General features: G+C 37.1%; 1 protein-coding gene and 1 long non-coding RNA gene across 2 annotated transcripts; both read left to right on the forward strand.

Moving 5' to 3' along the window:
• The first annotated feature begins 8,970 nt into the window (after window positions 1-8,970).
• On the forward strand, window positions 8,971-11,620 carry LOC126723343 (uncharacterized). Its single transcript, XR_007654237.1, has 4 exons — window positions 8,971-9,144; window positions 9,633-9,674; window positions 10,471-10,512; window positions 11,239-11,620. It is a non-coding gene; the product is annotated as an uncharacterized LOC126723343 (long non-coding RNA).
• Window positions 11,621-16,644: 5,024 nt separating this feature from the next.
• Window positions 16,645-20,897, forward strand: LOC126723344 (probable purine permease 11). Its single transcript, XM_050426697.1, has 2 exons — window positions 16,645-17,000; window positions 19,688-20,897. The coding sequence occupies exons 1-2, from the start codon at window positions 16,994-16,996 to the stop codon at window positions 20,776-20,778; spliced, it is 1,098 nt and encodes a 365-aa protein (XP_050282654.1). The 5' UTR covers window positions 16,645-16,993; the 3' UTR covers window positions 20,779-20,897.
• Window positions 20,898-23,075: the final 2,178 nt, after the last annotated feature.

A 23,075-nucleotide genomic window follows, 5' to 3' on the forward strand; every position in this document is an offset into this window, starting at 1 on the left:
AACACATGCACTTAGACTAAAATACACTTTTGGTGCTCAACACGTGGGTTAATTTTCATTTTGGTCATTCATTATTGTGGGGCCCGACAACAGATGGGCCAGATCCACCTATTCACAGGAATACTTAAGGCCCAAGCCGAAGAGGATAGTAGTCCCAGCCCAATAAACGCAAAGCACCAATGGGCCATAGAAACCGCCGAGGAAGGTACAGCCCTCGGCTGGCCCAGAGCTACACTAAGGAAAGGGGTAAAAGCGGCATAGGGATAAGCTTGTAAGAAATCTAAAATATCTAGGAAAGGCTGCCCAAACTATCTGCCCTAGACGGAACTTTGCCTCTCACAGAGTCGTGTCTCTTTAGCCTACTCAACCACTCCCAACAACTCAGGTCTTAAACTGATGGGACAAGTGTCAGGCTAGGAAAGTTCGACCCTACACGTGGACGAAGGAAATTGAATGCATGCTAATATAAAAGGAAAATTTGCAACCTAAAGGAGGGATCTTTCTTCTTTCCGGAGAAAAGGACCAAAAGGGGTGAACACCTCTAAATGATGTATGAACAGCTTGACAAAACCACAGCCGAGTAAATATGACTTAGCCTTTCGTCCCTACTCTCTACAAATGATATTGTACGGGTCCATTTACGCGCGAACCCAATCCTACTGTGGTTCAACGTAAATCGTGCACCTACAATTGGCGCCCACCGTGGGGCGGCTTGCATGTTAGCTCGAGCGGTGGCGAAGTTGAGTTTCTGTCGAACAAGGGGCTATGAAGGTGCCTATATCACCGGCGACATGTTGTTGATATTCCAACATAAGCTCCTACTAGGGGCTACGTTCCACGGTGTCAACGACATGGACAAGCCTAGGGGCTTCAAACACCAGGCCAGCTCCCCCACCTTATTCGAGGAGCTAAACCTTCAGAAGACAAGCAAATAAAAAGCAGCATACAAGTTTTGGACAGAACCAAGACCTTGCATGGTCCTCGGACCCAAGCCTCTGGGGAAACCAACTACTTAAAAAGCAGCATACAAGTTTTGGACAGAACCAAGGCCTTGCATGGTCCTCGGACCCAAGCCTCTGGGGAAACCAACTACTTAAAAAGCAGCATACAAGTTTTGGACAGAACCAAGGCCTTGCATGGTCCTCGGACCCAAGCCTCTGGGGAAACCAACTACTTAAAAAGCAGCATACAAGTTTTGGACAGAACCAAGGCCTTGCATGGTCCTCGGACCCAAGCCTCTGGGGAAACCAACTACTTAAAAAGAAGCATACAAGTTTTGGACAGAACCAAGGCCTTGCATGGTCCTCGGACCCAAGCCTCTGGGGAAACCAACTACTTAAAAAGCAGCATACAAGTTTTGGACAGAACCAAGGCCTTGCATGGTCCTCGGACCCAAGCCTCTGGGGAAACCAACTACTTAAAAAGAAGCATACAAGTTTTGGACAGAACCAAGGCCTTGCATGGTCCTCGGACCCAAGCCTCTGGGGAAACCAACTACTTAAAAAGCAGCATACAAGTTTTGGACAGAACCAAGGCCTTGCATGGTCCTCGGACCCAAGCCTCTGGGGAAACCAACTACTTAAAAAGAAGCATACAAGTTTTGGACAGAACCAAGGCCTCGCATGGTCCTCGGACCCAAGCCTCTGGGGAAACCAACTACTTAAAAAGCAGCATACAAGTTTTGGACAGAACCAAGGCCTCGCATGGTCCTCGGACCCAAGCCTCTGGGGAAACCAACTACTTAAAAAGAAGCATACAAGTTTTGGACAGAACCAAGGCCTTGCATGGTCCTCGGACCCAAGCCTCTGAGGAAACCAACTACTTAAAAAGCAGCATATAAGTTTTGGACAGAACCAAGGCCTCGCATGGTCCTCGGACCCAAGCCTCTGGGGAAACCAACTACTTAAAAAGAAGCATACAAGTTTTGGACAGAACCAAGGCCTCGCATGGTCCTCGGACCCAAGCCTCTGGGGAAACCAACTACTTAAAAAGCAGCATACAAGTTTTGGACAGAACCAAGGCCTCGCATGGTCCTCGGACCCAAGCCTCTGGGGAAACCAACTACTTAAAAAAAAGCATACAAGTTTTGGACAGAACCAAGGCCTTGCATGGTCCTCGGACCCAAGCCTCTGGGGAAACCAACTACTTAAAAAGCAGCATACAAGTTTTGGACAGAACCAAGGCCTCGCATGGTCCTCGGACCCAAGCCTCTGGGGAAACCAACTGCTTAAAAAGAAGCATACAAGTTTTGGACAGAACCAAGGCCTTGCATGGTCCTCGGACCCAAGCCTCTGGGGAAACCAACTACTTAAAAAGCAGCATACAAGTTTTGGACAGAACCAAGGCCTCGCATGGTCCTCGGACCCAAGCCTCTGGGGAAACCAACTACTTAAAAAGCAGCATACAAGTTTTGGACAGAACCAAGGCCTTGCATGGTCCTCGGACCCAAGCCTCTGGGGAAACCAACTACTTAAAAAGAAGCATACAAGTTATCGGTATAACGCGCTTATCACAGAATGTCCAACTGGTATCCCGGTTAGTTTCGTAACTTTGATTTATTACAAATTATCGGTATAACGCCTGATAGTGATGGGAGATGAGATTTGATTAGATTATGCTTCAAAGTAGCTTTATTGCAAATATTCTTAAAGCAACACATACATAGAGCACATTCGTTCACAGAGTTGTGTTGCCCATTAGATCAACGTTTAAAACATGTGAATCAATTTCCATTTTTATTACGATAAAGAAATAGTACAGTGTACAAATGAAAAGCTGGAATCAGCCCATGTCAAAGCTTACTACATAAGCAAGAAAAGAAAGTACAAGAAAGCTGGAGAAAGCCGAGAAGATATGTCGGAGGAAAGGTTGGCTACAGCTCCGAGACCTTATTCTTCCCCCGCACCCTTACATGCCCATAACTCAGGCAGCCAAAAAGACCCAACTTGAACCTGACACCGTTGAAGAAAAGGTGCAGGGAGTTGAAGGTGATGGGGCTTTCTCTAAATATACACCTGCCGCAAAGCAGAGGCACTGATGGAGGAAAACCCTTCTTCTGCCCTACCAAAGTGCTGGCATGAACAAAGCCTGCTTCGGATTTTGGCTAAAAGAGGGAGAGACGCCATTCTCCCTCGGGGGAGATGGAATACTCTCCTGAACTTATGCTTCCTGTGCCCATACCTTACTGTTATAAGCCTCATGAAGACACGGCGCTTCTGCGGCGGAGACATTTCTTTCTTCCCAACCCTTACTTTCAACATGTTATGCCAAGAAGGGAGAACTCCGGATATTGAAACTGTGGTGTGGGAGAAAATCTGAAGGATTTGTGCGTATATAAAGCAACTTTCTCTGCTTCCCATTTATTGGAAAAGACAAGGTGATGGCAGTCAACTCATGTGGCGTCCCGAGAAACGCTATAGACAAAACAGTCCTGGCTCAACTTCCAACATCAACTGCAACCACAAAATTAAAGAGCCTCGTAAAGGCGCACTTCGGTCATCGTGACATCAAAGGGTACCACGTGGCCAGAAGTTGCAGAAACATCTCTTAATTCATGGGCTAGGTGGATTCGTGGCCCCGGGGCCGCTTTGGGTAAGGGCCCAGGTACTTTGGCCGACGCCGAGCAGCGGCCATGGCCGAGGACAATCACTGTTGGGCACCTCGGGAAATGCTCAAAGATAGGGGAAACCAAGTACTAATGCAAACATTGGTCTCGGACAGAACCTAAGGCTTGCATGGTCCTCGGACTCAAGCTAAAAGGGAAAACCAAGTACTAATGCAAACATTGGTCTCGGACAGAACCTAAGGCTTGCATGGCCCTCGGACTCAAACTAAAAGGAAAATCAAGTACATAAGATAAAACGCATAAGTCCTGAACAGAACCCAGGTTTTGCAAAGTCCTCGGACTCAGGTTGCTTGGGAAATCAACTGCCCAAATGAAGAAACTTCTCGGCTTAAATACTGGAAAAGGTTAAGGCTCGCGTATCATGGAGATGGCAGAACAACCTAATGATCGTCAAACTAAAGAGGCCATTCCTCCGGTGGGTAACACGTCCTCGGATAGCTACTTATTACATCTAATCGGAGCATTTAATACCCATCACGACTAATTTTAAGATAAGTCTCATTCCACACTGGTCGGATTGATACGTTGAACAATAATTTTGTTAAAAGTCATCGTGGCATCTTTTTATCAACGATTACTGTGGCCTTATTTATTATTAATTGAAATGCTGTACTATTATGCCGAGCAGCGCATTCACATTTGTTAAAGTATATAAACAGGACATACGAAATAGAGTAACAATCACTTTTATTAATATGAAAAATTGTTACAACATACAAGGAAGGGCTTAAAGGAGCCAATACAAAAAATGAACTGCTAAAATAGTAACAGCATCCGTAACACAAGTAAGTAAACCATCAGGTGTCTTCTGAATTCGCCTTCAAAGTCTTTCTGAAATCTATGCCTCAGTACTGTTCATATCAGGAGAAGATCCTTATACAAAAATAATGGAGGAGAAGGAAGAAGAATTAGAAGACATGGAAGCACTTCAGCAAGCTCTTGTCACTGAAGAATGCAAGGGAAAAAGAAGATGGAGGACATGAGCGGGAAGGAGGAGAAGAAGAGGGAAGCAATGAAAAGAAAGTAAAAGGAGCAAAAGAGGGAGAAGGGGAGCCATATTAGGTATGCTCATGAGAGAGCAGATGGAGATGACAAGGGAGGTTTTTGACTCAGTCACACCGGAAATGGGATGTGACGAGCCCCTGCTTCGGATTTTGGCTAAAAGAATGGGGAGACAAACCTTGAGTCTCCACCACCCTTGCCCCGACCGAGCCATCTCAAGTTTCGTTAAGGTATGGTGTTTCTGGGAAAGGAGGGATTCATTCATGGTTGATCACTATGGGGGACGTGTTATCGAATGAGGAATAACCAGATAGAAGAAGTGGATTCTGAGAAGAGTCTAAGGGATTCGCATATGAGAGAATCACCTTCTTGTCTTCTCTCTTTATATAGGGGAAAAAGACGAGGGTACGTGACACACTCCGATCCTCTAAGAAATCTGCTAGTAAATGCAAAACCGTTTCGTTTCTCCAAGCTATCCGTAACCGCTAGATTTAAGAGGCCTCGTAAAAGGAAGACATTAAAAGCGCACTACGACTAACCAAACGGAATAAACGCATCACGCGTAAGTCAAGGGAAATATCTAGTAAACCGGCGCATTCCTTGGGGAGGTGAAAAGTCGCCGACGTTGATCAAGGGCCTAACTTAATGAGCCGCGATAAAGTCTCGGTATTATCAAAACCCACCTTTCCAACCGAGGAGTTGGATAGCAGGGTTTTGAGGGGCTATTGTGGGGCCCGACAACAGATGGGCCAGATCCACCTATTCACAGGAATACTTAAGGCCCAAGCCGAAGAGGATAGTAGTCCCAGCCCAATAAACGCAAAGCACCAATGGGCCATAGAAACCGCCGAGGAAGGTACAGCCCTCGGCTGGCCCAGAGCTACACTAAGGAAAGGGGTAAAAGCGGCATAGGGATAAGCTTGTAAGAAATCTAAAATATCTAGGAAAGGCTGCCCAAACTATCTGCCCTAGACGGAACTTTGCCTCTCACAGAGTCGTGTCTCTTTAGCCTACTCAACCACTCCCAACAACTCAGGTCTTAAACTGATGGGACAAGTGTCAGGCTAGGAAAGTTCGACCCTACACGTGGACGAAGGAAATTGAATGCATGCTAATATAAAAGGAAAATTTGCAACCTAAAGGAGGGATCTTTCTTCTTTCCGGAGAAAAGGACCAAAAGGGGTGAACACCTCTAAATGATGTATGAACAGCTTGACAAAACCACAGCCGAGTAAATATGATTTAGCCTTTCGTCCCTACTCTCTACAAATGATATTGTACGGGTCCATTTACGCGCGAACCCAATCCTACTGTGGTTCAACGTAAATCGTGCACCTACAATTATATTTTTAGTTTTTCATTTGGTTCAAAATCTCCATTTTCATGAGTTAAAATGAAAATTTTGAAACTTAAAGAACCAAAATAAATAATAATAATAAAAATCCAAACTTTAAGAGCCGAAAAAGTACTTTAGTCAATTATACATCAAACTCTATTATAAAATTATCGTATTACATTTTTCCACATATAACGTCGGTTTGCGACTAGTGGACAATAATAGTATTGTCTTGAATTATACTTCCAGGAACTAAGGCTCCAACCTAGGAGAAACTAACTTTGGGAGTAACTGTTTCAGTTATTAGCCATAATTTTGGAAATTACTTTTTAGTTTGTACACTTTATTGCATGGACTGATGGCTCTAAGCAGATCCATTTAGCAGCACCTTTTACCTTCGGAATCAAAGTCAAGAAAGTATGGTTTAGTTGTCTTTGCATTCTTTTATTGATAAAGAAACTTTGAACTGCTTTGACAGCCTCTATGGCTTTTAAAGATCTCATATTTAAAGATGATGATTTCCTTAATTTCCTCGTATGTAGGGATCCTAGTTAGGTCTTCATTTTCAATATTATGTACCACTGGTTGAGAGAAAGTATCTCATGAGATCTATGTCTCAATGACATATAGCTCCCATGTGTGTGGGACCGACATGTCATTGAAACATAGGTCTCATGAAACTGTCTCATACAAAAAAAATTTCATTGAGATTGGATCTTCTCAAAAAAAAAAAAAAAAAAGTATCATTGGTTGGATTAAGTTGTGAATCTTCTTAGAGATTGGGGGATTGCTCAATAAATTAATTCTTAAAAAATTTACCAAGCAATCCCCTATCTCTTTATGATTAGGGGATTAGCCATTTATCCTATATTTTTGTCTCAAAAGGGTTTCTTCCCTTTTTTGCATTTCATAGTATTTCTCTTTGGAGCTATTCCTCATTTTCTCTCATACTGGCACTATCCTCTTTTTTGTATGTTTTTTTCTTTCGATCCTCTCAACTTCTTTAACCTTTGTTATATTTACCCAAAGACATTCTTATTCCACCACCTTAATTAGATCTTGTTTGGCTTCTTTAATTTTGTTCGCTAAAATGAATTGTAGTGATCCGTTAATCTCTTTCCCTAGCATTGGTAATAACTAGAGAGCTCCTACCATCTCCCATTTGTTTCTAAAATTGTAAGCTTTTGATTAGAAGCTATTGCTAGAAGGTGTTTAAATTGGGCTCTATTGAACATTATCCTCCATTCACTATTTGCTAGAGCTCTCTATCGATTCATTCTTTAATGTTCTGTTTACCCCAAATTTTATTTGACCATGTAAACCTATTTTTAAAATGCATTATACTAGTAGAGCATCACTCTATATGCATGGTGCATGACCATAGCCCCTAAACCTGTAGAGAGAATCTAATTCATTAATTTATTGAATGAATTTATGAATGTTCAGTATCTATTATGCATGGTGCACGATTATAAATGCACGGTGCATGACGATGATGAGAGATTTTGCTCTAATTCATTAATTTATATAAATTTATGACTATAGGCTATTGGTATTTTTTTCACAGTTAAATTTAATAGAAATCAATGGTTTTAAAAAAGTGTAACTTATGTAAAATTACACCAAATTACCTGAACTCATCTCTTACTTTATATATTCAACACACAAAACACATTTCATCCTTAAAATAATAATAAAAAAAAACCATAGATTTTAAAATTCATTTGAGAATAATTCAACTTAAAAAATTAGTTGTATGTTCATTTAAATCCCTTATTTTGTTTCTAAAAAGGAAAAAAAAAACCCTTATTTCTAAATTTAATTTGTTAGACAACCTTTTGAAAACTTTACCCTTTTTTGAAATATATTGTTCTTTGGCTAAAATGCAAAATCAACCCTCTAAGTTTCACTACTTTTCATTTCGATCCTATAAGTTTAAATTTTATCATTTCAGTTCTTTGAGTTTTAGTTATTCTCAATTAAGTCTTTCATTAACAATTTGTTGGCTACTGCCATTATCTATGGCAAAACGACATTGTTTTATCTTTTTTCTAAATAAAAAATTATTTATTTATATTTATTAATTAAGAAAAAAAAAAAAAAAAACTCACAAATTAAGAAGCATTGATTTAAATCTCTTCCAAGCAAACCCAGCCTCTTCTCCCATATATTCCTTAAGCACATTGCTAATGAAATAGAAGGAGCATTGAATAAATGGGTTTTCAGTTTCCACGTATATCCCTTTTTTGGCTAATGCTTTTCCCACTTGGAAAGCAAACCCAGCTCCTAAGGAATGACCTGCAATACATACATTGTTGCTTCCATACCTATCAGCAACCGATTTCAATGCCTCCAAAGCTACTTTGAACCTGACAGAGCCCTTCAAACTCTCCCAAGCCAAAAAGCGGAGGTCATCTTCAAAATCCCTTCGCATTGTTGGGCTTTTGAGCAACGTTCCTTTAAGAACTAAGATAACCCTTGGAGCAACACTAGGCCTCATAAGTACTAAGTCAGCCATTGCTGCAAATCTATCCCATTCTAATTTTCAAATTCATATTATGGTTGTTTCCTCTCAGTCTTTCTTCTCTCTTTTTCCCCCTTTCGATCTCTCTTTCCCCCTCTTTCTCCCTCTCAGTCTCTCAGAATCGGGCTAGGGTATCAGGTGGGGATTTAAATTTGTTCTTCAATATTGTTCTCCACATACGATGCCGTTTCTTAATATAATATCTGGGTTTTTTTTTAACGTTTTCTTAAAATTACTAAATTAATAATAAATTAAGGGGTCATTCTACTGTACCCCCCATTTTTTGAGGGGGGTACGGTACCCACTTAATTCTTAGCCATAGATCTTGCTTGTTTTAATCTGGTTCATTTATTTAATTTTATTAAGATACCTGCTACCGATCATCTAGGTTTTATATAAAACCTGAAAAAACAAAATAAAGTTCTTCTTTTGACAATTTTCTCAAAAAAAAAAAAAGTTCTTCTTTTGACAAAGAGCTTGAGAGAGATCACGGTTCTTCTGTCTAGCCGCCTCTCTCAAACCTTCATGGCTCCTGTGTTTGGTATTCAAATCAGGATTTTGATTTTTAATCATTTTCCTCTCTATTGGTTGAAGTCACTGGAACCTAGAAAGATCAAATCCTACACCTACATGACCTTCATTGAGTTGTGAAGAATGGTTAGATATTTTTTCTTTTACTTAATCATTTTAATTTAATTTTTGGGTTTGTTTTTTACTCTTCCCTGATCTGTTATTTGTTAAGTGGCACAATATGGCTTATATTAATTGTCGAACAAACTTGGTTTTTGTGGGTCATATTACTCATAATGGAAGATTTGGATTTCTGGAAAACGTCAATCTTTTTCTTTTCCTTCTTATTTTCGGTCCAAACGTTACAATACAAACTTTTTTTTCTTTTTGGGTAAGAAATTTCAAACCGGAAGTTTTAGAGACCAAAACTGTGGAAATTTCTACCGATTTCTAAGAAAAATCTGCATTGTTTTACATGTATATATAGAAGATCTGCTTTCTTTCATATAGGCGATCACCCAAATTGTAATTAGTCCCTCAATTGTTAGCAAAATGGCAACCAATTTTCAATTTAATAAAGCTTGGTGATTATGTGGCTTCTTCCACAAGACTTAATTTAAATTTTAATATTGCAGGAGGAAGTTCTTTTGGAGCAACTTAAGAAGTCCAAAATACAGGTAAACTAAATATTCTCTTTAATTTTTTTTTCCTGTCTTTTGGTTGCTTTTATGAACGAGCCCTTGATTAGGATCAATAAAAAAAAAGGGTCTCAACAGTTAGAAAGCATTTCTTTCTACAAAAGGTTGTTTATGATTGACCCTTTGAGTTATAGAGCACAAAGTTTTCACCTATTAACTTGGTAGGTCACAAACATGGTCCAACAGCAAAGGCCCAAAAAGAGGGTGCCTTTGAATGTTTCCCTTTGGTATGAAAAAGTAAAATAAATTTATAACCTCTTAGTAAGATCTGTTTTTGGGTTATGTCATATATCAATCTGGAGATTTATTTTTAAAAATCATTCTTTTGGTTTTTGAGAACTTAATTGGGATTCGGGAACAGTAATTAGTATAGCTTTTGTATTGGTTCCACCCAAGCACACTTAAAGTTTGCTCCCATGTGGTGATGGTGAACATATAGGCTCAATTGAAATCACATAAAAGAAAATATGGAATTCTGGTTTGAAATAATTTGACCAAAGTTGGAAAGATGAAATTTTTTTAAAGAATTCATACGTTTTTCTTGGGGGTGGGGGGGCAATTTGGCATAGCATTTACTAGGGAATTAGTAAGTAAAATGATATCTTCTGCTGAAGTGTCCATGTTTGTATTATCATAGAAAGCAAGAAACAGACTCAGGCTAATGAAAATAGTAGTGTAGAACCCAATGAGCATGCTTCATTGGATTACCATTCCATTTTTAAATAAATAACTTTGGTATGTCTTTTATCTTCTTTTTGGCTTTATTTACCTTCAGGAACAAAAGGACCTGCTAGAGAATGAGGCTCTGAGCAAATAGGTGAGATCAAAACCATTTCTTGTATACAATAGTTTTTGCATAAAACAAAATCTATTGCCTTCATTTTTCAAGTTCAAATCTTAAAAAGCTTGATGAAATACGGTGAACCTGCAAGTCACCTTTCCTTGAATTCAACCCTTTGGAGAGGAAGTTTTTACTCTCAGGCTCAAAAGTTGTTTCTACCTCTGCATCTGAGGAAAATGAACATTCAGACACTTCTTTGCATTTGGGGTATGCATCAATTTTGCATGAGTTCAGTTATTCCTAGCATTCTTAGATGTCTCTTTTCAATTTTTTGTCCAATGTTTTCCTACTTTCTTGGATATGAAGTAAGGATTTAGGTAAGTTTTATCCTAATATAAAAACTGTCAAGAAAATGGGAAGAGTTTCATAAATGCGCATTGTTCTCAACTTGTTGGTAATGACACTTCCATCTGACTCATTTTAGTGAGCTATGTAGAAAAGTACAATGTTACTTGATTGAGAAATGAATGTTGCTGCAAGTTACCTAGACCTTGTAGCAACAACCAAATGCAGAAGCATAGCATTGGATTTCTTTGTCATGAGCTTGTGCTTGACAATTGGACTTGTTTGAGGATGTCAATTCTAATATATATTAACAGCTTTTATCAAATCTAGAAATATTTTTAATCAAAATTCAATGTAAAATTGATTCTGACTCTTAATTTGATCTTTTCTTATTTTTCTTTGACATTTGTTTCTCAGATTGTCCACAGATGTTTGTTGCAAGAGAAAATCACATAAGATCGATCACACATGCAATGACTTAAGGAGTCAAGCGGGCTCTGGAGTGATATATTTGTTAAGAAGTTATTGTCTTGCAGTTAGAAGCTTTATCTAGTTAGTTTCAACTATAAAATAGTTAATTTTCTTCTTTTGACAAATAGGGGTAGATGTCTTGAACTAAGTTGAGGTGTTTTTAGATTTCTGTAAATGCTAAGGCTAATAAGGCATTTCAACAAAATCTTCAGTTCATTTGATGCGCTAGGGTGGTAATGCAAAACGCAAATTACCCTGATATAATGTGGAGAACTGAAAGATTAATAAAAAAAGAAAAAGAAATTGCCTTGAATTTTGATATGAAAAATGACTAATGATAAAGCTTTTTCTACCTTTGTGCTGCAACAATACTTATGTAAAAGACGCCCTTAGCATCAGCATTAGTGGTGCCAAAAATTTAGTAATTTAGTACCACAAAAAGCTACTTTATCTAGTTTACCATTTCATTTTACAGAGCACCCAATATTAGTGGTTCTATTTTAGTATTCGTCACAATAAAATAATGGCGAAAATACCATTTTAGTCCCTATATTTTGGGGTCATAGTCAATTTGGTCCCTATATTTTTGTAACAATCAATTTGGTCCCTGTTATTGTCAACTTGCAATTAATTTGGTCCCTGCCGCTAACTCACTAACGGAAAATGCCTATGTGGCACACGGTGTGTGACAGTTGGCACAAAAAATGCTGACGTGACTAAAAAGTAATGTTTAAAAAATGCCACCTCAGAATTTTTTATTTTAAAAAAAGCCACGTCAGAAAAACAAAAATCTAACCTGATGATTTTCTAATCGAAAAAAAAAAATGAATGCATTAAAAAAAAAAAAAAACTCAAAATTCCCAAACATTGTTCTTCAGTTGAAGAACATAAAAGTCTCTCATTCACTCCCACAGTCCCACTCCTTCAATTCTCTGTGTCATCTCAATCTCACTCCCTCGATTCTCTCTCGTCTAGCTTAAATCGGCCACAATGGCTGAGACCTATAACCACCACTGCTGACAGTGATGCATGATGGCGGCACCATAGACCGTGGTTGTCGTTTCGTGTGTCTCTCTATTCGTTGTTTTTATTTTCCTTCTCTTTTTAATTTTTCTATTTTAGCTTTATATAGAGATTAGATTTCCATTTGTGTTTGTAGGGATTTGGTGATCTGGGTTTGTTGTTTGAAAATGGGATTTTGATTTGCTCTAAAAAATGGGTCTGTGGGTGGATTTCAGACATGGGGTTTGTAGATCCATGGGTGTTTATTTGTGCAAGGTTTTCAATATGAGTTTTGGGTTTCAAGGGAGATAAGGGCATTGACCGTGTCCAGCCACCTTCACCTTTGATGGATCATCTTTAACCTTGTACTGGACTAGGATGCCATATTTGAGTTGAGTTGAGGGTTGGATATTTGGAAATGAGTGTGGGCTTTCCATTCAAACTTCAGACTTGTTTCTCTATGAAGTACCGAATGGAGTTAAGGAACCAAGGAAGTGGTTGACGGGGAAGAGGATGATGATAGGCTTAACTCTTAAGGATAAAAGAAACCTAGATTTGCACACAGTAACAAACTCAAAAACTAAAGAATTGTACCAATGATTTTGCTTGCATTTTTGTTTTTGGTTGCTAAACAAAATTCAAGAAAATCTGGCAATGTTCCACATTTTTTTTTCTTATTTTTAAATTAAGATTTTTTTTTTTTCAATTTAATGCTGAGGTGGCATTTTTTAAACATTACTTTTTAGCCACGTCAACATTTTTTGTGCCAACTGTCACACACCGTGTGCCACGTAGGCATTTTCCGTTAGTGAGTTAACGGTAGGGACCAAATTGATTGTAAGTTGAAAATAACAAGGACCAAATTGATTGTTATAAAAATGTAGGGACCAAATTGACTATGACTCCAAAATGTAGGGACCAAAATGGTGTTTTCGCCTAAAATAATATAAACAACACAATAAAATAATATATCAACTACAATAAATAACAACTACCACCAACAACACAATAAAATAATATATCTTTTAATAAAAATATTGTTTTTTTTTTCCTTAAGCTTCTGAGCTACAGTGCACATGCAAAGAAAGCTATGCACCATAGCTCAAAAGCCAAAAAATTTGGCTTTGCTTCCACTAATGCATGAGCATTTTGTTATGTTTGGTTAGTAAATTTAGCATTTTAGAAATTTGCCTCCATCAATACTAATGCTCTATTATGTAAATTTATTCAATAAGTGGTCAAACAAGGAAGACTATAAAAGGTGGAAACAAAACCACCTTATTTTTGTATCTCCAATTCTCCATCTCTAAGAAAAAGATCAAAATTCATTTGTGAATCATCTGAGCATAACTCATCACAATTGAATATTTCGGTTATTTTTTAGGTTTCAGGATCATTTGGTCTTTTTTAGGTTCTAAGGGTATTTTGATAAGCTTTTAGGTTCTAAGGATATTTCGGTAATTTTAAAGGGTTTTAGGGGTATTTAGGTCAATTTTTAGATTTCGAGGTCATTTCGGTAATTTTTAAGTTATATGGGTATTTCGGTGTTTTTATTTTTTTTTTCCGACGACATTACAGTCATTTTTTAGGTTTCAGAGCCATTTCGGTCATTTTTTAGGTTTCAAGTGTATTTTGATCATTTTTTAGGTTTCGAGGGTATTTTAGTAATTTTTTAGGTTTCAAGTGCATTAAGGTCATTTTTTAAGTCCTAATGGTATTTCAATCACTTTTTGGGTTACAATGTCATTTTTTAGGTTTCATTTTGGTCATTTTTTAGGTTCTAAGGGTATTTCGGTCAATTTTTAAGTTTCAGGGTCATTTCGGTCATTTTCAAGGTTCTATGGGTATTTTGGTAATTTTTTTAGGTTTCAAGTGCATTACTGTCATTTTTTAGGTTCTAAGGGTATTTCAGTTATTTTTTAGGTTACAAGATTATTTCGGTCATTTTTAGGTTTTAGGGTCATTTAGGTTACAAAATCGTAAGGTCAAAGAATTGTCACATGTGATATTGAAACTGAACAATGTGAGGATGGAACCGTCAAATGTGAAAAAAAAAAAGAAAAAAAAAGTAAGAGAACCACCAAATATGACAAAAGAATTCTCCCATGTGATGTTGGAACTGCACAATGTGAGGATGAGACCGTCAAATGTGAGAAAAAAGTAAGGGAACCATCAAATGTGAGAAAAGAACTGTCACATGTGAGGTTGGAACTGCACAATGTGAGGATGGAACCGTCAGGTGTGAGAAAAAAGTAAGGAAACCACCCAATGTGACAAAAGAACTGTTAGATGTGATATTGGAACCACATAATGTGAGGATGAAATCGTCAAATGTGATAAAAAAAATAAGGAAACCACCAAATGTGAGAAAAAAATTGTCACATATGATATTAAAATTGCACAATGTGAGGATGGAACCGTCAAATGTGAGAAAAAAAGTAAGGGAACCACCAAATATGAGAAAAGAACTGTCACATGTGATGTTGGAACTGCATAATGTGAGGATAGAGCAGTCAAGTGTGAGAAAAAAGTAAGAGAACCACCCAATGTGACAAAAGAACTATCATATGTGATGTTGGGACCGCATAATGTGAGGATAAAACCGTCAAATGTGAGAAAAAAAGTAAGGGAACCACCAAATGTGAGAAAAAAATTGTTACATGTGATGTTGGAACTGCACAATGTGAGAATGAAACCATTAAATGTGAGAAAAAAAAGTAAGTGAACTATCAAATGTGAGAAAAGAATTGTCACATGTGATGTTGGAACTGCACAATGTGAGGATAGAACCGTCAAGTGTGAGAAAAAAGTAAGAGAATCACCTAATGTGACAAAAGAACTGTCATATGTGATGTTGGAACCGCACAATGTGAGGATGGAACCGTTAAATGTGAGAAAAAAAAAAGTAAGGGAACCACCAAATGTGAGAAAAGAACCGTCACATGTGAAGTTGGAACTGCACAATGTGAGAATGGAACCGTCAAATGTGAGAAAAAAGTACGAGAACCACCAAATGTGAGAAAAGAACTGTCACATGTGATGTTGGAACTGCATAATGTGAGGATGGAACAGTTAAGTGAAAGAAAAAAGTAAGGGAACCACCCAATGTGACAAAAGAACTGTTATATGTGATGTTGGAACCGCACAATGTGAGGATGAAACCGTCAAATGTGAGAAAAATAAAGTAAGGGAACCACAAAATGTGAGAAAAAAACTATCATATGTGATGTTGGAACTGCACAATGTGAGGATGGAATCTTCAAATGTGAGAAAAAAGCAAGGGAACCACCAAATGTGAGAAAAGAACTGTCACATATGATACTAGAACTGCACAATGTAAGAATGGAACTGTCAAATGTGAGGAAAAAAGTAACCTGGTGTAGCAGGTTACCTTCTAGTGGGTACCGTACCCCCCCCCCCTTTTTTTGGGGGGTACCGTAGAATTACTCTAAATTAAGATAAAAAATGACAAAATGACGTAGTTTTGCTATAGATAATGATAGCAATTAACAGATTGTTAACAGATGATTTAATTGAAAGTAAATGAAACTTAGAGAACTGAAATGACAAAACTTAAAGGAATGAAATAAAAAATTGTAAAACTTAAAGGGTCAATTTTACATTTTGGTTTTGTTTTTTTTTTCTATCTTATTTTTTTAAATTATAAATACCAAGAAAATAAATTATCTCAAGCAGAACAACCCCAGTAAATATTTGACTTAGTACATTCTCATAAAGCATAATGGCAAAGTAAAATTTTTCTCTTTTTTTGGGATTATAGTTAGTTTAATTGGTAGGAAATATTATCATGAAATAAAAGATATTCTAGTTGAAATTCTTTTTTCTTTTTCTTTTTTTTTCTTTTTTTGAGGGGAGTTGAAATTCTTGAGAAAGTCTATATGCACAACATATCTTTATGATACTTTTACAACAAGCCCACTTTGACTTATGGTAAGTGTCAATATAATTGTTAATCTATGGTAAGCTTTTATCTATTGAAAAATATTTTGAAATTTTGATATGATAGAATAATTAACTAACTCGAAGGTTTTTTTTTTTTAATTTTAGAGTTTACAAAACCTAAATTTGCGGATTTAGATCTAAAAGTTAGAAATGTGAAAAAGTCAAAAAAAAAAAAAATTTAAAGTTTCTGATTTTAGGGCTTGAGATTAAAAACGATTTTTTTTTTTTACCTTTCAATCTTGGCTTTATATTCACTATTGTACACGGGTTCAAGATCGGGATCTTTTTGGCCCCATTCTAAAATAAATAATTAAAAATTTTAAAATAATAATAAAAGATAGTACTTGTTTTTCTCTTGAGCTTTGATGTACTTACTTTAAACTTTCAAAACCGAACAAATCTTTTACTGTATTTTCTGTTTGCACCAGCTGAGTTCTGAGTTCTGACTCATTTCTAAGTCGTATATTTACAGCTGCCACAATCATTGGTGCACAATTGTTTCCCACACCAAATTCTCAGCTTTCATTCGTTGAGTTTGAGCCCGTGAAGCTCACGCAATTCTTGAAAGTGGAAAACGAAAGGAAAAAAAAAATTCCAAAACCCCCACTCAAAAAAAAAAAAAAAAAAAGCATAAAATTTATGCACCCAATACCCTCTTAAATCCTCTCATTCTTACTTTTAATCTTAATCTTTGGAGGGCCAAAATCTTCATTCAAACCCAGTGACTCAGAACACCATGACAGGTCTGTCTTTCTCTCTCTCTCTCTCTCTCTCTCTCTCTCTCTTATTTATTATGTTTTATTTATTTAGTCAGAGTATTGAATTTCGTCTATTGGAATAGAATTTAGAGATGGGTTTCATTTGTTTCAATCATATGTTTCTGGGTTTTTATGGATGGAACCAATATTCAATTCGCTGTTAGATTGCTGAGAAACCGTGTGAAACAAAGAAAATGAAATTTTGAATCTTTTGTGCCCAAGAAAATCGGAACCCCCACTTATAGATGTTGACTTATTTATGTTGTGAAATATTTTTGTTTTCTCTGTTTTCTTAGCAATCAAACGAAGGTCGGTTTCAATTTTTAAGCGAAGCTGCACAACTGGCTTCTCTGTCCTTTTATTTATTTTTCAAATGGTTTCTTCATTTGTTTATCTGTTAATCTCATACTACTTATCTTATTGCTTGTTCCAATAAATTTTAGGTCCGTAAACAATCCAAGCTTTGTAAAATAGTGAATGTTCGAGCACAGCTCAACAGCAAAAGTAAAATATTCAAGCTTGGCTTGAGCTAGAACCAAGCTTATAAATAACATTCGAGCTTGAGCCCGTTAAAAAGTCAAAAAGCTTGCGCCCACTTTGCTCAGCTGATTCATTAGTCAAGCTGAGCTCGAGCTAAAACCAAGCTCAAACTCAAACTAAATATCAACCTTTTGAGCTTGAGATCCAACATAGCTACATTATCAAACCCATATCGAGTTTATTTGGTTTGGACGAGTGGTCCTAACTCCCAATTAATTAAAACCTTAGTAAGATATGGGCAAGCATGTTACCTAACTTATAAACGAGCCTAGGCTCAACTTGTTTTGTATCAAACCCTAATGTTCACGAGCCTATTTATGAATAATTTTTTTTGCTTGAACTTGGCTCATTTACCAAACAAGCTTAAACTAAAACTCAAGCTTGGCTTGTTTATAGACAAAAACATGAATAAGTTTTTTATTGAGCCAAGCCTAAACTGTTTACGAACGCTTTGATTCATTTACAGCCCTGCTAATAATTCTATACCTGTAACTTTTGCATGTTTTTTAGTTATCCCTGTTCTCTTTTGATTATTCTCTGACCAATCTTTACTTTACATCTTTTCAATGATGCAAGAATGAGGACATAAATGGCTACAAAGTGAGAGTGCTAGTTCTTACTAGGATATTTAGAACCATTATTTATCTTTCACCTCTTGCCCGTGCCTTTTGGAGACTAAATTTGTGTATATCAACCAAGTACTTATCTAGTTTTTTCAGATTATAAGGATTAAGAAAGCTTCACTGCTTGCCTATAGGAATTCTTTAGTTTTGGCTAAGCCATCATTTTACTCTAGGCTGTTTTTTTAGCAATTTATTGTTATCATTACTCTAATTATTTTGGGTAGTAAACCTGATAATAAAATCTGACAAAGTTTTCCATTAGATTCTCCCCCCCCCCCCCCCCAACCCCACAACCTAAAAAAAAACAAAAGAAGAAAAGATTATTAGAAGAATTTCCTCACCGCTATTTTTAGTAAAGGAGCACCCTATACATTAGCTATGAAGCACGGACGCGGCACCGGAGGTGCCGCACCCGCGTCGGACGCGGCCGGACGCGGCGACGCGCGAGGGACGCCGTTGCCCGCGCGTCCGGCCGCGTCCGACCGAGTCCTGCCACGTGGCAGACTCGAGATCGAAGCCGACTCGCGCCGACTCGCGCCGATGCGGCTCCGACTCGGGCCGATTCGGGCCGAATCGGGCCGACTCGGGCCGTATCGGCGGATATCGGCCGATATCGGCCGATATCGACCGAAACGGCCGAAATTAAAAAAAAAAAAAAAAAAAAAAAAACCCAGAACGCACCGTTTAATGTTGATGTTGATGTTGATGTTGATGCTAGTATTTGATTGTCTTGTTGATGATCTTTTATTTTGTTTTAGTTTCAAATTTGCAAGTTGTATTCTAATTTCCGAACATCATGAATGTTTTAGTTTCAATCTTGTGGGTTGTGTTTAATTTATGAACATCATGTTTTAGTTATTATCTACTATTGTCTATTGCTCTTAAATTTGGTATATATTTGTATAATGTAAAAAAGTATGCTTAGCAATATATTAAAAATATAAATAAAAATATTTTTAATAATTTTTTAATCGCCGAGTCCCGCCGCACCCGCACCCACCTTTTTCAAAAATTGCCGAGTCCCGCACCCGCACCCGCACCCGCACCCGAATCCCGAAACGCACCCGTGCTACATAGTACATTAGATCCTTTCTTCACCACAGAACCATTTCTTTTTACCTCAATTGCCACATAGCTCTTACTAGGACCTTTATGCAGTTTTATACATATAAAACCATATTGATATTTTCCATGTATGGTAGCTCTACTGATGTACCTGATGTTTCAGAAACCTCAAGCCGTAGAGAAATATTTATCTGTATAAACATTGCCATACTTGATTTTTTGTTTCATAATTGATCCTTTAACTTTAAATGCTTTTACACCCATGATCTCTAGCTCAAATGGAACCTCCAGACCTCCTTACCTTGTAAGAGCAAGGTGATGGGTGAGATTGTGGGTTCAGTTCAAATATTTTCTAAGTTCTAAAATTTTTGCAGTGGATTGATAAAACACATCTTTTTATAGGGATGCTAAACTTATTTACAAGTGTTTTATGTCCAATTACAGATCATCAAGAGCCAATGATAAAAAATGGGACTTTGAGTAACCAGTCACTAATTGGAAAACTCAACCAGTGGCAATGGTGGATTTTGGTGGGGCTAAACATTTTCTTCCTCATTGTGGGCCAAGCTGCTGCTGTTCTTCTTGGGAGGTTTTATTATGATCAGGGTGGCAATAGTAAATGGATGGCTACTCTTGTCCAAACTGCTGCCTTTCCAATCCTTTTGATCCCCTTCTTTTTTATTCCTTCCTCCAAGGAGCCTTCAAATTCTTCAGCCCCACCCTCTTTTAAAATTCTTGCCTCAATCTACTTCTCTCTTGGAGTGCTCATAGCTGGTGACAACATGTTGTATTCTGTTGGACTCTTGTACCTCTCTGCCTCTACTTACTCCCTCATATGTGCAACCCAATTAGCTTTTAATGCGATTTTCTCTTACTTCATCAATTCTCAGAAGTTTACTGCTTTAATTTTTAACTCTGTGGTTATCCTTTCATTTTCTGCTGCCCTGGTTGGAATTAATGATGACACTGATGGACCATCCCGAGTTTCCAAGTGGCAAAAAGTAATTGGCTTCCTCTGTACCCTTGGAGCTTCTGCACTTTACTCTCTTTTGCTTTCCCTGATGCAGCTTTCCTTCCAAAAGGTTCTGAAAAAGGAAACATTTTCAGTGGTTCTGGAAATGCAAATCTATACAGCACTTGTTGCCACTTGTGTTTCTGTTGTTGGTCTTTTTGCAAGTGGGGAATGGAAGACTTTGCATGGGGAAATGGTTGCTTTTTCTGCGGGGAGAGTTTCTTATGTTATGACCTTGGTTTGGACAGCGGTGGCTTGGCAGGTTTGTTCTGTAGGTGTTGTGGGATTAATTTTTGTGGTGTCGTCTCTTTTCTCCAATGTAATCAGTACTGCCTCTTTGGCTATTACTCCTGTTGCTTCCGTGATAGTGTTCCATGATAAGATGAATGGCATCAAGGTAATTGCTTTGCTTTTGGCTATTTGGGGTTTTGTATCTTATATTTACCAGAATTATCTTGATGATTGTAAGGCAAGGAGAACCCGGAACAATGATAGTGAATCTCAAACTGGCCCTCTATGTTGATGGGTTTGGACTTTGGAAATTTCCTAGAAACTGACTCTCATGGATGATCTTTAATTATTTGTCCTCCCCCGCTGTGAACACTACCAGCCTCAGAATAAAGCGTATTTTTTACAGGTTTATTGCTTTGTATCTCTTTTTTAGGGTCAGTTATCCAGTTGATGGTTATTTGATAGAACCTGTTATATTCTATATAATGGTGTTCGGAAGATCCATCGGGATGACTTCATTTCCTTGTTTTGTAGGTATTGGAATAGGTATAGGGCATATGTGACTAAATTTTTTTATTAAAAAATAAAATTGCAACACTATTGAGATGTTTAAATGTAGAAATTAATTAGTTCTGCAAGAAATGGTTCTAAAAATTCATAGATGTGAACATGGATGAGGATGTTTCAATGATCTGTGTGACCTCTTTTTGGCTTTTTTACCTTTTTTTCCCTATCCATGGTCCTTGTGCAGTTTGATTTATTTATGTTATCTGTGTTTTGTTGCTCTATGGTGGTTTTGAACAACTTTCAAGAATGGCATCAAGGTTTTTAGACTGTTTTCATCGAATTATATTTGGATGAAAGAGCAAGAGCTATGCTAGAATGAAAGTGAAATTATAGAGGATTGGCTAAAATTTGAAGAAACTTTGATGGTCTCTCTCTCTCTCTCTCATATATTTATCTATCTATCTTCCCTTCAGCTTTCCTTCTGTGTCAAGGAAGTTGGTATGAATTTATATTCTTGTATTAAACTTCCACAATGAACCTTCTTTCGATTGGCAAACAACACCTGCACCAATCGGTTTTGAACCCACAATTTTACTCTCCGCACATTCTTATGGGAAGAGAGAATGCCAATTGAGTCAGAGGCTTAGAGCTTATTGGCTTCACAGTGAACCTTGTCAACCAGATCCGAAGTCACTGTAATTTCTCATGAGTACAAGTAGCATTGCATATTTACTATTTAGAGCATGAACTGGTAGTTCTGGCAGTTTTTGAGATCAGTGTGTCCAAATGAAAATTGATCACATAACACTATAATTCTTTGGAAGGTAATTCAGAACAAATATGATGGCATTTCCCTCAAGTCGTTGCTAATAGCTTTTGACAAATCTGATGGTAATTTTTGGACTCATGCGCGTGTTAGCATATAGATGCTAACGTCTCTCTCTCACAAAGAAAATTCTCTAAAAAGCCCATAAATTTTATATTAAGTTAAATAAGCCCAAAAATAAAATTAAAAAAAAAAAAAAATTAAACCAAACAAGCGTTGTTCACTATTCTATCATAAGTGTCTCTATTGCCCACTGCCAGGGATAATGGTTTAGAAACTAGTATATAATAATAATAATGGGATGCTAATAAATATTAGTCATTTTAGTCCTTATCAATCAAATTGGAATATCCATCATTGGATGATGGGCCTATGTTAGAAGATTCAAAGATTGGAGACTTACGCAATTGCAAGTAGCAAGGCCAATTGGATAAGTTGATTTAGTGTGCGTTTGCACGGTGTTTTTGTCCATGCGTTTGCATTTTCTTCTTGGTCTTATGCATTGTTTGCTGACCAACTTGTACGAAAAAACGTATTTGTAACTTTAAAATTGGGTCTCATGGACATTATTTATATTTTAAAAATTATTTTACTATAATGTTTTCAGTAATAAGTTTTTAGTTTTTAGTAATAAGCGATATCTAAACAGATCCTTAATTTTTTTTTTTTAAAGAAAAATAGATTGCTTAACTTGGTTCCAAATGTGTTTAATTGGCAACATGGAGAGCCTGAAAGAAAGTTTTGATGGTTTATGTGGACTTTTCACTTTTCTCTTTTTTTATGAGGGAAATAATTCACTTTCTCCATTTGATTCTTGGAATAAGAAGATAAAGAAATAAAGAATTGTTGAAATGCTTGAGAAATGAAGCTGATTACTAAAGCAATATAATAATTTTCTTTTCTTTTATCACATCCAAGGTTCGAATAGAGGGAATATAGGCAAGGAATTGTTCTACGTAACTTCCATAAAACATTGGACATATAAAATTAAAGCAAGAGTTGTCCTCTACTATGCATTCATGTCACAACTCTAATTAGCCAAAATATTCAATTTAAATGATGATATCTAAGTGAGTGGTTGTGCAAATGGAGTATATATATATATATATATATATAACAATCTTATCGCAATCTGTAGATTCGCTTTCAACACCAACAATAAAAACATATTCGCTTTTACTACGTTCACTCCAATAAAAGCAATTCACTTTCGGAATTTGAACAATTTTCAGAGAATCTAATGCTTCTCCAGTTTC

This window comes from Quercus robur, chromosome 4, assembly GCF_932294415.1.
Source record: "Quercus robur chromosome 4, dhQueRobu3.1, whole genome shotgun sequence".
Taxonomy (NCBI): Eukaryota; Viridiplantae; Streptophyta; class Magnoliopsida; order Fagales; family Fagaceae; genus Quercus; species Quercus robur.